Below are 15,393 nucleotides of genomic sequence, written 5' to 3'. Positions count from 1 at the left end.
GGTCTATGAATACCCCTGAGCTTTGAGGCTGTGGGGAAAACTGTAGTTGAACTTGCTACTGATGTTATGCTGTGTCTCAATTAGCTTACTTTGTACTTAAACTTGCTATTTTGAGTGCATAAGTGCGTTCACAATGAGAAGTATGGCAAAATGCAGTGTACCCTAGGTACCCGGTTGTTGGACTCAAAACGGTCCAAACGTTGAGTGTGGAACGCTGGACACTTCTCACCCTCAACGGTCGCCATCTTTACTAAGTAGAGGAAAGGGAAGGACCACCAACCTATTTTAAACTTGTGAAAATGGCGGAAAAGGAAGCTGCAGCGGTTGCTATTGAAACCACGAACTATACAAATTTAAGTTATACATGTGTTTTTTTCACTAAGAACCACTTTACTGTAGACGGATGGAAGCCATTATTGGGTTAATTTATCCGTCTGAACAGAATTACTGCTGATATGGCGTGATGTCCATGGCAAATACATGGCAGGGGACAGTGTAAGTGTATGTTTTAGCACTAAAGACTCCACGTGTCCAGCTACACTGATTATATGACATAAGAAACAAACACACCAACGCCTGCACTCCTGCCATCACACTAAGCTTTACTCCGTCTCACCTTCCTATCAACAACTCTTGCATCACAAGGCAGGTTTTCCAATGAGCTCTGACAGCAACCGTGACCATAAAATCCACAAACACACACACACACACAGCGGCTCTAGTGCTCTTCATGTCATGTGGTTCTGTTTAGTGTCGTCAAATTTACCAGAACTCATTTGTCTGTGAGCTGGTAACATGAGAGTCTGTTGTGGTGTTTAGCCGAGACCTGGACAAGTTGCACAATCGTCTTCAGCCACATGTCTTCCCACCGTCACTTGACGATGGGCAGAAACATGCAGGTCAACGGTGCTGTAGTTATGTATTTGTATATATTTCAAAGTGTGTGAGAATGTCCCCCTAGTGAGCCCTATCATCCAGCTACCTCTTTGGTCAGTACATGAAGACAACTGTTTACCATACGCTGAGCTGGAGATGGGCTACTCTTAGCATACTGTTCTACAATAAAGCTATATAAATAACCTGCAGTATGATTTACTCTGTCTTGAAAAACATCCTGAAAAACATCCGTCTTTCATCTTAAAATCATGCTGAAGGTAAAGAAGTGTGATAGAGTAGTAGCGGTGGCTAAAAAACACCCGGCCTAAAAACCTTAAAACAAACAACATAAAAATACGTTTCAAGATGGAAAACAAAGCAAAACAAAGAACAGCTGGACTACAACGCCTTCAGTTCAAATGTTTGCTGACTACTCGGCCCACTCTGTTGCGATAGAAGCACTTAACCTTGGAGGAACAGGTAGCACTCTTAACAGCCAGATAAGACAGACAAAGACGGACCTGTTAGCAGAAGTAGCCTGTGTAAAGTAACCAAACATGTCATGTACTGCAACAAACAAGCACTGGGTTCAACACAGTTCTTTGGTTTGAGACCTTATAGACCGTTTCAGTGGAATTGCATTCCTAGGCAACAGCTTGGGCCCATGTTTACTTCCTGCCAGCTGATGTAATTCACAATGGTTACGTCCCAAATTCTATTCTAACATGCTATTTTTTAGTACACTAAAACAGTATGTGAGATATTTAAACCTTAGTATGAAACCAATAGTACGTGAATTGCATACTTTTTCCAGTGAAATCTTACAGTATGCAACGCTGGACACTACGGCGGCATAAATATCCCACAAAGCAATGTGGCAGTGACAACAACGTTCATAACAAACGTTGACGGATAGCTCTGCAACGGCATTAATGCTTCAGTTTAATTGTAAGTATAAGATTTCACTTTGCTAGGTGAAATATACATTTTAAATTAGTTCCGATTTTGATTCTCACAAATCATTGTTTTGGTCACGAGGTTGGCACGGGTTACTATGGTTACACGTCTCCAACCGGCAAGAAGGCTCTCTTAGCTGATTGGATAAGTGGTAAAAAAGAATTAAACACAATGTTTTTTTCCACAGATGATGATGGAAGTGGCTAAGGAGTGAGCTTTCTTATACAGTATATTGTATTGTTATTTTACCACTGTACCGCACTTTGGTCAACTTTGGTGTTTTTAAATGTGCTCTATATATAAACCAAACTTGAAACTTGAGCCATCTCACTTCCTTCTCATCTCTGTTGAGGGTTGCACATGTACAGCACCCATCAGGCACTCGCAAGAAAATGGCAGCGGGTATAGACAAAGATTATTATCTGAATTGCAAGCGAGCATTTCAATTATCCTGGAAACAGGAGTTTAGTTGGGTGGCGTTAGAGGATGTGGGTGAAACTTCAACTATGCATTGCGAAGATTGCCGCGAGTTTGAGAGGAAGGCGGATAAAACATGACAATTAACTTAAGTTTTTGTTGATATTTGAAACCAATAATAAATACTAGAATTGCCGTCTCGCGGTTGTATGCCTCCGCCAACCAGTCAAGGTGCAGTTTACATCCATGTCTGAATGTCATCACTTCATCATTTTATCCTATTAGACGTTTGTGTAAAATTGTCATATTAGCATATCAACTCTTGAGTTATGGTCAGCAAAATCTAATCAGTTCATCCTTTGTGCCAAATTTGAAGAACTTCCATCAAGGTGTTCCTGGGATATCGTGTTCTCAAAAATGGACTGGACGGACGTACCGACGAACGGACAACCTGAAAAGATAATGCCTCCGGCCACAACTGTAAAAATTGATTTCGGGCAAGTAGATTTATGACCCACTTGCCTGACCTGGCACGTGAAAAAAAGAACATTAACGATGAACTCTGCATGTCACTAATCTAGGACAGGCAGTACAGTATGTTATGTTCATGTTTAACTGTAGGAGGCCAGGAGGCAGGTGTGGTATCCACTGTTGTGTGTAAATAACAGAGCAACCTATAAACTTAAAGAGGCATGTCTCCACATGAGGAGATGGTGCTCAAACATTGAACACAGATGGTGCCCTCGGCTTGGCGTTCGCTACTGCACCTTGCCCTTCTTGTTCTTCTAATAGCGGGTTCATGAAATTCTTGGCCTGGTGAACCTGCCCTGCTTGTGTATTTCTGGCTCGGAGCTTATGCATGTGTCAATAAAATGCATAGTGAACAATGCAGGAAGAAATTATTCTGATCAGTGTCAGAATGTACTGTACAACTAGGTTAGTGTGTTGTTATTAAAATAGCTCACGTCATTTATCACAGAGTAGTTCCTCTTGGCACCAAAATAGATTCTATGAATAGATTTTATCCCAAACAAACAAACAGCTTACACTATAACAGAGACCTCAGCTCAAATGACCTGTACTGCATTCTGTAAAAGAAAATGCTCTATAGCATATAACACAATGGACAGATAAGGTCAGAAAGAGAACAACTAAATGCCACCCTTCATTCTTCTCACAGGCTTTTCTCATTTACAGACAGCTTTTGACCACAGTAGATACAACACACTGACACACCGCTACCGTCATAAAGACACTCTGCAAACCAAACAGAGAAGAGAACTGAAAGTGAGGAAGTACTGTCACTGACATTTCAAGTGGGTCATTCATTGCAGGTGTACTTTAACAATATAGTTTCAGTCTTGTGATGCTGCAACCTTTGACCGCCGCGCCACATCACATGATATCACGGCAGACAGTCACAAGAAGGATAGGAAGCAACTCATTTGATCAGCAGCAACAGCCGAACAAAGTTCATCAGCCGTTTTCACCAATTTGCCAACCAATTAAGATGAAACACCACAGGCAAAACATTGTTTTTCATGCACTGGTTATGGGCTAATTTGCTTCCATAACCTGTCTGGTTTGGAAGTGGATAGTAAACATCAAAAATACACATTTAGGTGTTTATTTTACTACTTTGTCTATTTGTGTCTGTAGATTTCCCCTAAATTCACCAAAAGTTACTTATAAATATTGCCTTTTTCCATATTTAAACATAAAATATCCGAAAACTTGTAATACAAACATGATTGTCTTAGTGTAAGTAATCAACTGGGGAAATTTCATGTTGATAACTATTAGTTATTTTTTTCCCTATTCACCTGTAGTGTCTTCAAAATGTATGGAATTTTACAATCCATATCTTTAAAGGCCGTTTTCTCAAAATGTGTTTTTTCTCTCTCTGAGCCAGAAATCTCCACTTCAGTAGCACTTACATACACCAAACTTTCCACTTTCATTACTATCTATATTCTGAAGGTCTTAACAGAGGGGTTTGTTCATATATCATTCATAACCTGATTTATACAACATTTTATTCCTAAAAACATGGCAAAAATAGATTTTTTTTAATGGCAATATACTCTGATTTATGGAGTGATAAAAAGAGATATCCAAAAATTCCCTCTGTAAAAACCTTTGACACTAATATGTCAACAAAATGAAACAATCATTTTTAACCTGGCTTTATCCAGTGTCCAGATTTCTGTTCTGGAAATGTATGCAAATTAGTACATATTTAATAAGATAATGCCTCATTGGCGTATTTAAGCGTAAAATAATTGCGCTAATGTAAGTAATCAACTGGGGAAGTTTCATGGTGATATCTGTTAGTTAAATTGTTTACCCTACTCACCTGTAGTTTCTCCCCTTAAAGATAGAAGAACAAAACCTTCAAATGCTAGTTTCGTAACTCTAGATAGAAAAAAATGTTTCTCTGACACTTTCCTTGACAGTCAGTGTCCTGAGGCATCAGTGTGAGGCAGAGGTTCATTAGTGCCCTGCAGTAACGTTATTCTTCATTGGTGTGGTGCAGGGGAGTACAGAGTAGAGAGCTGCTTGTGTGTGTGTCTCTATGAAAGAGACGTTGACAGACAGAAAGGGGGAATAGGAGGGAGAGATACCGGGTGTGAGTAGTGAACTGAATAACTGTAAGAGAAAAGAAACAAAGACTCTGGAGAAAAGCGAGAAATCAAGACAGAGTGAAAATATTACTGCACTGCAAAAGCTGCCCTCAGTCTTAGTGGCTCTTATACGACATATTGGCCCGTGCTGCTACTTGAATCCATATGTAGGGTGTGGTGGACTTAATTGGACTTCAAGTCTTATGTAATACACATTAGGGGTCACTCAGCAAGGCCCTTGGCTGCACTCTGCATGTCTGTGTGGATTTGTGCTAATGTTGAGCAAATGGCGAGCTAGGTAAATGGTAAAACAGGACTATAATGATGTTAGGCATATGGGGAATAAGCTCTATATGTGTGTGTGTATGTGTGTGTGTGTGTGTGTGTGTGTGTGTGTGTGTGTGTGCACGCATCCCTGGGTATGACTTCACCAGCTGCTGCTGCTGCTTTGTTGTATTACCTAACAGATAATTGGGACCACATGTCCTTCTTGGCATTATTGGGGTGTGTTAAAGGTTTGCAGGAGTGACATCACCAAGTTTCAATTTTCATATATGTGTGACATAGCATAAAATATTGTCTAGTATGTTCAACTTTGGGTTAAACTCCACTCATTTCATGCACTATAGGTGCTCCACAAGAGGCCCTTGGCTTATCTTGGGCCAGCTGCAATCATGAACTGAAATTATTATCATATGGTGTATATGGGGTTTCAAATATTATCACCGCTGCCAATGAGGTCATGCTTTCAGACCATGGACGTTATATAAGAAGAGGTCGTCACGTGTGGCCTTCAACGACCAGGAGAACCTCCGCTTGCTCAAACTCAGGGTGTTGAGGGTCCAGAAGGAAAATGAAGAAGCTGAACGCCAGCGGGTAGAAACTGCTTTGCAGCGAAAACAAGAGCAGCAAGAATTCATCAAAGAAAAAGAGAAGGGAATTTTGAAGCTGCAGGAGGATGCAACGAACTTCATCACACTGGAGAACTTGGATCAGCGTATAAAAGAAGCGTGACATCACCCATTGGTTTGTGGACTGCCATTTTTAAGCCTTGAGTTCGGCATTTTGGCCATCGCCATCTATGATTTTGTCCGTCACCATATTGGTTTTTGGCAGTCGCCATCTTGTTTTTTGCAACCAGAAGTGACACGAGAGGGTGGAGCTAAGTACAACCGAACACTGAATAAGACCTTATTAGACAACCAAAATGTTACAAGTAACTTTCATGAGCTGAAAACACAGTGAAAGAGTTAAAAGACATGGACAACTACCAGACCAGACAACGCCATAGTAGCAACCTGTCAATCACGAGGTAGCCACGCCCTAAAGCATACCCTGCTTTATGGTCTATTTCACTCTAAATGGGACCATAATCTACTAAATGAACATCATGCTGTATTGAAGAAGACTTGAAACTAGCAATTGAGAACATAAACTCATGTTTACAATGTTTACTTAGGTAATACATCAAGTGAGAAGTAGGCTCATTTTCTCATTGACTTCTATAAAATCAGACTTCTTTTTGCAACCAGAGGAGTCGCCACCTGTTGGATATTAGAAAGAATGCAAGTTTAAGGCACTTCAGCATTGGCTTCACTTTTTGGACCCACAGGTAGCCCACTGGGGATGTACAGGAGCCTGTCTTGCCAAAACAGACATAATCGTACATCGTCCAATACCTAATTTGTCTTTGTTCCACCAGAGGGTTCAAAATAGTAACCTTACCTAACATACGTAAGACATAAGACGTCCAAAAAGATATTCTTCATTGTGCTATGACTCATTTGTAGATGCTAATTGGCTCAAGATGCTGCCAAGATTCACCTCACTAATATTATGGCTTTGTTAGCCAAAGCATATATGCAGAATGAACGTTCCTTTAGCCTGATAGTTAGTGCACATTATCCTGCTGTGTGAATGAGCTCAGGACTAGACACTTTGGCCCTCCTAACAACTCCAGACCAGCGGGAGCCTGACCGGCTTTTTTCAGATCCATTTGATTTTGCCAGGCAAGGTCTCGCTGGGCTCGATCCAAGACACGCATGAATGAAATTTGAGAGTGATCCTGAGCAACAGCCAAAGCGCAGGGGTGAAGAAAAAGAAAATGATGCAATAAAGAAGTTGAATCTCATCCCGACAACGTGGAACCCTGCCCTGCATCGTAGCAACAACGCTCAAAGTTGAGACAACACTGCCTGAAATCTGCCTTTATCTGTTGTTACATGCAGGTTTCTGACCAACATCATAGTTTTTTCTGAGCATTCAATTTGACCCCGTATCTGGTGTCCACAGTCTCCAGACAGGATGGCAACGTTTCAATCTGACCAGTCGTTGAGTCTGTGCTGGCCTCACAGAGCAAGATATGAAATGTCTGTCTTAGGCTCAGCTGCACTGTAGGAGTATATCTGCATATAACTGCAGTGTCTCATTACCTGCTATATTAAACTGTACAGACAGTAATAGCAAGTGGTAACTTAAAAATATAAGTGATAAAAATCAGTCAAATGGTAAAGACTGTTTAGATTGCACTAAGAGCTTAGATTAGTCCACAAAAGTCCCTTATAAAGTCCATTAAAGATGGAAACGCTGTATAGACGCTGATGCTCCACTCCCTGTTTAACGATTGTGTGCTACCATCGCCACGGACAGACTGTAATGTAGAGATAGCATTTAGAGTAGGGCTGTCAATCGATTAAAATATTTAGTCACGATTAATTGCATGATTGTCCATAGTTAATCATGATTAATTGCAAATTATTCACATTTTGTATCTGTTCAAAATGTACCTTAAATGGAGATTTGACAAGTATTTATTACTCCTATCAACATGGGAGCGAGCAAATATGCTTGTTTTATGCAAGTGTATAGGTACTGCATTTAGCATAAAAAATATGTTCAAATCATAACATGGCAAACTCAAGATCAACAGGCAACAACAGCTGTGAGTGTGTCAGTGTGCTGACTCGACTATGACTTGCCCCAAACTGCATGTGATTATCATAAAGTGGGCATGTCTGTAAAGGGGAGACTCGTGGGTACCCATAGAACACATTTTCATTCACATATCTTGAGGTCACAGCTCAAGGGACACCTTTGGATATGGCCATGCCAGTTTTTCCTCGTCAAAAATCGCAAGTTGCGTTAATGCCTTAAAGTTATGTTGAAAGGAATTTGCGTTAACGCTGACTGCCCTAATTTAAAGTGATAAGACACTTCATCACAGTGAGGATAAAGTTCCTATGTTTAGTAGTAGCCGGTTTAAAACTAAGTCAAACACTCACACCAACATAAAGCACATGTGTACAGCTTGTCCTGTGTAAAGTCTATGAATTTCATTCAAATTCTGTAGAGGGCCTTAGCCCATGATACAGCATAAAGCCACCTGAGTTATCTAAACAAAAGGACAATAACATTGGTGACGTCCTTGTCTTTTATGAGATACAAACATCAAAAGCAAATTACCTACTCAGCCACAACCACCAGGCAGAATCATGCAAATCAACCCCAGCCTTTGACGTCAGTGGACTGACCAAATATTGACAAATGTACTCACAAAGGCATCATTTGTTTGCAGCATGAAAAAACTATTAAACAAAACTATTTAAAAACCATTGCCGGTGCCACAGGGCCCAATCCTCAAATGACAATAAGTACTCTGAAACCACTGAGCGAAATGTACTGTGTATTTGAAGGGCAATACACACAAATGTGTAAATTAGTTCCTAAATGACATGAATTAGTTGTATTGAGACTGCCTTTACTAAACAAAGCTATAATAGCTCCTTCATACGAAACTGTTGTAAGGTGCTTATTGAACACTGCACTACAGTAAAGTGATGTAATTGTCTGAACTTAACAGACTGTTCTAGCTGCTCTATTATTTGCCCTTATCCACTTAGTCATTATATCCACATTACTGATGAATATCAAAAATCTCATTGTGTAAATATTTAGTGAAAGCACCAATAGTCAACTTTACAATATCGTTGCAATATTAATATAGAGGTATTTGGTCAAAAATATTTTGATATTTGATTTTCTCCATATCACCCAGCCCTAGTAAGTAGTAGAAAATGACAATGAATTTATTGAATATAGACTTTTTGTTAACAACTGTGTTTGTATGACAGGAGTTTTAATAGATATTACTCACTAATGGGAAACAACTCCTTTTATAAGTTACAGTCTTGGTTTAAGCAAAGATAAAGGGTATTTTCATTTTGGTGGCATTGATAAACTGGTTTTATTTCGACATATAAGTTGGCATTTGCAGATCAAATTAAATATTGTGCACTAGGGTTGCACAAATAATCAAATATTAATCTCGATCATAATTAAATGAACATGATTGCCTGCGATATTGACGTTTAGAATTCTTGCTCCGCTCAAAGCAAACCCCGCTGCATATCAAATCAGACACTTCCTAAAGTAACAACCAGCTACCAGGGTGCGATCGAGATGTTTTGGCTTCACTTTTGGGGAGCTGTCATGCCGCTGCTGTAAAAAACTTCCCTGAATGTTACGGCTGCAATCCAGAGTAGAAGAGTAATATACTGTATGTTTTATGGGCAAAACAAAAATGCACTGAATTCAGGTGAAGAAGAACCTTATTTTAAGTCTTATTTTGGTACGATTTTATTTTTAATCTGGGAGATGCACTGTGAATAAGGATCAGTCTTATTTTAAATCAAAGATTTGTACATTATCAGGATTATAGCAAAACTTGGAAGTAAAAGCAGTGTTCTGTTTGTTTAAATGTGAAAGTGCAATAAAAATATTTTGTCCCTAAAATCAATGAATAATTGTGAAGAATAATCGTGATTATCATTACGGCCATAATCGTGCAGCCCTGTTGTGCACTGTATAAAATCATCTGCAACATCTGCATTAATGTTTTAAGAACTGTAACAGAAAATGTGGTTCAGTAATTGAAGAAACGCTGTAAATCTGAAGCGCCGTCTCCCCCTAGTGGCCTGAGTCTCAATTTACAGTTTCTATTGAATGTCAGTGTGTGAAAAAAACAGAGTTATTCCAGGAAACTGGAGACAGAGTATGACAAAACAGGATGTGGTCTCACCTCCTGGGCTGGGAGCGACGGTCATCCTCACCACTGCCCGACTCCTAGAGGGAGAGACAGACGGGAAATAAGTATGAATATTCAATGCCTGCGTCATTTCACATCAGTCCTGCTAACATTTCAGAAAGGACATACGCTATCACATTGATCAAAGAGACTTGGGAGGCCATTTGCATCACAAACTGAGTCAGACTCAATTAACCTTGCATTAAAAGAGTGCTAAATAGGCTGGCGGCTAGGGAGGCTACGTCAAGCCTTTCATCTGTGACTTCAGTTACAAGGCAGGGCCAGGGTGGTATTTTAACTGAGGCTCAGAGCAGGGACCGGGGATAAGGGCTGAAACAGACTGTCCATGCCCTCCCCTCTCTGTCTCTCTTTTTCCAAAATGCAATCATCCTCCCCCCACCACTGCAACCAGCACAGTCCGCCATACACACACACAATTTTAATCCCAGCCTGTTTCGGTAATCCCTCACAAAACTCAGGGAACTTTCTCTTTGGCATCAATCTGTCAATCCTGGCTACTACACAGGCAAACCCACGCACACAAAAACCCCAGATACATACAGTATGGATGGACACAGACATTGGATGCTGAACAATAATGAAGACGCTAATGCTGGTGCTGATGAATGATGATGATACACGATGAGTGATGAGGAAGATTAGGTGGAGAGGTCAGGAGGTGCAGAAGCTTGAGGAGGAAGGATGGAGTTTTCATCTATTCCTGTGTCCGATTAGGCCCAGAGGGGCAGCTGGCTGAATGATGCTCTCTGCATCAGCAGCCTAACAGCCTGCCTTCAAGGCAAAATATGGTGACACAGGAGAAATAGGAGTCCAATGCATTGACTCAAATGCTTCCTGCACACACACACACACACACACCTGACAAAACGCCTAACTCAGCAGATTTCAAAGGCAAATGTGATACCAGTATACCATTACGCCACTGCAAAGCACTCACACACACATTGCTGAAGAATGTAGGGGCTGTATACTTCCAATACGTGATTAAAACGACATACCATAATAAGCCCAGCCATGACTGGGATGTAATGTACAGGCTGATCTCCATGGTTACCGTGCCACTGCACAGATGTGTAGGGAGTGGTCTTATAGCCAATGAGAAGAGGGGATTTGGTGTGCTGCTAGGCAGATTATACTACCACTGTATGGTGGCTATTCCTCACTGTGCTGAAGGAAAAATGCAAGCTGTATTAATTGATGGGTCAATAATATGAAATCTGTGTTTAATTTGCCAACACCCTGATATTTTAGGAGGCAGCACACTGGAAAAAGCCTATCACAGATGTGTTGAGGTGACGATTCCAGCTGTGCCTCTCGTAATCTTTCTTTTTGGAGCTCATTCCCAGCTCCTTCCTACATTAACACTGCTCTTTGCTATCCCTTTCCCAGCCCCCTATTGCCCCTCTCAGCATCAGACATCTCACAAGAGCGCTCACATGGCTGCGTCCCATCAGGAACGGGTCTCATGACAAGCAGCTGGTAACCTCAGCCTGGGACCCTTTCACTGCCTCAGAGCTACAAACCCTCACTGCAGGGTCTCAGAATTATAAATTCAGCTTAAATCATAATACACGTTCATTTTGTGCTATTTCTTTGATCAGGCACAGACATTTAATAATTGACCTATTCAGTGGCGGTTGGTGACTCAAAACATTGGGAAGGACAGAAGGAAAACCAACCCACATAACGTCATGTTATTTTTTTTGGGGCATTTTTCTTATTTTGCACGTGCACCTCCATTTTATGTATGGGCTCAGTGCTGCTTTATGCAATCTCATGTTCCTAATTTTTGTATGTCATATTGAGGGGGACTTAGTTGGGATTCTGATGTTTACATTTTTATTCTGTAAATCTTTTAATCTGGAGAGCACTTTGCACTTGAGTTTGACAAGTGCTATATAAATATAATTGTTATTATTACTACAGTAGTTGGCTTTTTATAGTAAATAAGCAGTAAAACAAAGAATAGAGGCGGCGCAACCTCTTCTGCCTCTATAGGCCAGCCTAATGATGTTTTTAGGTTATGTAAATACTTCATGTTGTATTCCTAAGGCTTTTCTCAAATGTCCTTTCCGCCACTAGTTCTAAAACATTTTCCAGCTGTTGATGTTTTCTGACCATCTCTCTGCTGGGGATTTTCCTAATCCATTCCCCATAATTTGCATGGCTGTCCCATGTGATTCTCCATCAAACTGGCCTTCACACCTGGAACACAGCCTCTGCAAAACACTGAGGTTAAGGTTAGGTTGAGCTGCATGTGGCTGAACTCCTGTCACGTTGTGTTCATGTTGCCTGGAAGCTGCTCTTCATATGTTTCACATTATATGTATCCTTTATATTTTGTTTTATGGATTGTCTATGTTGTATTTTCATTATGTTGTTACTCTGTACACATGACATCTATTGCACGTCTGTCCGTCCTGGAAGAGGGATCCCTCCTCTGTTGCTCTTCCTGAGATTTATTTTTCCCTGTTGAGTTTTTCCGATGAGAGGGTCACACTGTAAAGGACAGAGGGTGTCGCAGATTTGTGATTTTGGGCTATACAAATAAAATTGACTTGACTTCTCTACCAATGGTCATTATCTTCAGCCACGAGATGCATCGCTTAAGAAGGCAGTCTGACAAACTAGCTAACATCAGCCCCTACAAATATCACTGAGGCCAATTTCTATTCATATTCCTGGGTGATGGCATTGGTCTTATCTATATGGCAGCCACAACATCACCATGCCTTGGTCTGGGTCAAGAGCCTGAAGCCAGACGTGGGAAGCCTCAAAGTGTCTGAGGGGATCAAGAGGACAGTCCCACTGCGTCCAACAGGGTCTGACAGGCCTGTCACACTAACCTGCTTTCCAGGCTATTCACTGTCACTCCACTAACCAGTGATAATAGTGGTCAATTTGTGGATGTGGTGCATGACATGACTGGCAATTTAGACACAGAAGGCAGCATATTCTAGGTGCATAATCACGGTATAAACATCAACCAATGAATAGTTTTACTGCTAATTAAAAGACGGTTTAGTCCTTTGATAATACTTTGGGTTCCTGGGGGAAGAAGTGAGTACAAACGAGCTCTAACTGCTAACATTATCTAGCTAAGTTATGGTTAGTTTGCAAAAACTTGACACTTTAAAGGTTCCCATATTATAAAAAAGTTAAATTTTCATGACATTTTTATTATAAAGCAGGCTTAAGTCCTATATAAATACTGTGAAAGTATCGAAACGCTCAATCCACAGGGAAATACACACAGCCCATATTCAGAAATTCTGCATTTGAAACAAGCTGACAGGATTTCTGCACATTTGTGATGTCACAAATATGCAACATTTAGACCCTTTATACAGATTTAAACGTAAACATCCTAAACATGTCTCAGTTTATTCCTGGTTGCAGTCAAGGCCTATGGAAAGGAGGCTGGGTCACGGGCGGACATGGGTCTTGGGGTATGGGGTATGACACATGCGCAGTGTAACTGAAGCTGTGGTCGTGCGTTGCGATTGGCTCAACTCCAAGCGATATTTTACTGCGCTATGTGCTATACCCCCGGAGATATGACGCGTGACCTAGCATCCTTTATATAGGCCTTGGTTGCAGTGTATGTGAATGTCATTAGCTGATAGGAAGTACACATGGACCCAAGCTGCTGCCTAGCAACGCAATTCTGTTGCAATCTCGTCACAATTCCGTCAAAATGCGCTAAAACGGAGCGTTTTCAGACAGAGAGGGTGAATACAGGCATATTCAGGCCAACAGTATGAGGAAAATAATGTGTTTTTAACAATACAGCATGTTAACATGTTCTAGTAGAAACATAAAAAAAAAATATGAACCTGAAAATGAGCATAATATGGGACCTTTAATATGAAACTGAGGTTAACTTTGGGCAAAGCTTGGAAGACAAACTTGAACTTGAACTAAACAACAACACATAATAGATGTAACTCACACTCTGCCTTTTATTTACTCCTCTACTTCTGTTTTTTACATTTATCCTTTGATACTGCAATAAATTGTTATTAATAGTTTTTTATTTGTTTTAACTGAGAGGCTACTTTTAGGTTACAGTGTGATGCTAACAGCTAAGTTAGCCACCCATGTACATAAGCAGTGGAAACTGAGGCAGTCTTGAGCCCAAAATGTGAACCCCATTCCGGGATACTTACCGACACAGAGGGGCTGGAGGTGGTGCTCGGCGTCGGGGACCGCTGGACGGTGACCAGCGCCATCCCGGCTGCTGCTGCTCAGACCTCGGTCACCTCGGAGAGTGGAGTACCGGGACACCAGGCATTATTCTGGGGGCAGGAACTACAGTCTGTTGAACTACAGTCTGTTGAACTACAGTCTGTGGAGCTCTGGATGTTATTCCTCCGGCCGTTGCTTAGCTGCCTCCTGTAAGGTCAAGCTACACAGAATCATGACTCATATCCGGTTTCATTCTTCAAAATAAAACTTTGTAGTCAGGAAGTGTTGAATTAACTCAGGTGTCAGCAACATGGTTTTTTTTTGCATTTTCATTTTTATTTATCATTTTTGTAGGTCTAACGGTACGATGTAGTCACATTGAGGAAAAAAAATCAATCTGAGATTTAGAGAATAAAGTCATAATATTACAAAGTAGTAATTTTTCGTGTTATTTTCTTTTTTTCTCATAAACTTCTGACTTTGTTCTCGTAATATTACGACTTTTTTCTCGTAAAGTTACGACTTTTTTCTCGTAATATTACGACTTTTTTTCTCGTAAAGTTATGACTTCATTCTTGTAATATTACGACTTTTTTTCTCGTAAAGTTACGACTTTTTTCTCGTAATATTACGACTTTTTTTCTCGTTAAGTTATGACTTTATTCTCGTAATATTACGACTTTTTTCTCGTTAAGTTATGACTTTATTTTCATAATATTACGACTTTTTTTTCGTTAAGTTATGACTTTATTCTCGAAATATTGGAGCTTTTTTTCTTGTAAAGTTACGACTTTATTCTCGTAATATTACAATTTTTTTCTCTCGTTAAGTTATGACTTTATTCTTGTAATATTGGAGCTTTTTTTCTCATAAAGTTACAACTTTATTCTCGTAATATTACAGCTTTTTTTCTCGTAAAGTTACAACTTTTTTTTCGTAATATTACGACTTTATTCTGGAAATCTCAGATGTTTTTCCCTCAATGTGGCCCTAATACTCCGTAGTACATTTGCTCTTTGGCCCTCACTGCATTAGACTTATATACTATATACTTAGACTATAAACAGTGTTACCTTTATCACAATGCTCAGATGTTTTGTGGCTCCAGACAGAATTATTAATTTATTTTATGGCCAAAAATGGCTCTTTTGATAGTAAAGGTTGCTGACCCCTGAATTAACAAAAAAAAAAAGCATTTTTAAATAACCTATTTGAGGGTTAATACTT

General features: G+C 40.1%; 1 protein-coding gene across 1 annotated transcript in view; it reads right to left on the bottom strand.

Moving 5' to 3' along the window:
• The window catches only part of ssh2a (slingshot protein phosphatase 2a), a 39,772-nt gene extending 25,390 nt beyond the window's left edge, over positions 1-14,382 (bottom strand). Inside the window, exons 1-2 of the mRNA XM_037775225.1 lie at positions 14,148-14,382; positions 9,952-9,995 (exon numbers count right to left, since the gene is read on the bottom strand). Of these exons, the coding sequence (XP_037631153.1) occupies positions 9,952-9,995; positions 14,148-14,210 (107 nt within the window). The 5' untranslated portion in view covers positions 14,211-14,382. The remainder of the gene's footprint in view (positions 1-9,951; positions 9,996-14,147) is intronic.
• Between the last annotated feature and the right edge of the window lie 1,011 nt (positions 14,383-15,393).

The sequence above is a fragment of the Sebastes umbrosus genome, chromosome 7, assembly GCF_015220745.1.
Source record: "Sebastes umbrosus isolate fSebUmb1 chromosome 7, fSebUmb1.pri, whole genome shotgun sequence".
Taxonomy (NCBI): Eukaryota; Metazoa; Chordata; class Actinopteri; order Perciformes; family Sebastidae; genus Sebastes; species Sebastes umbrosus.
Note: the sequence above shows the minus strand (reverse complement) of the source record. Positions and strands in the feature narration are given on the sequence as shown.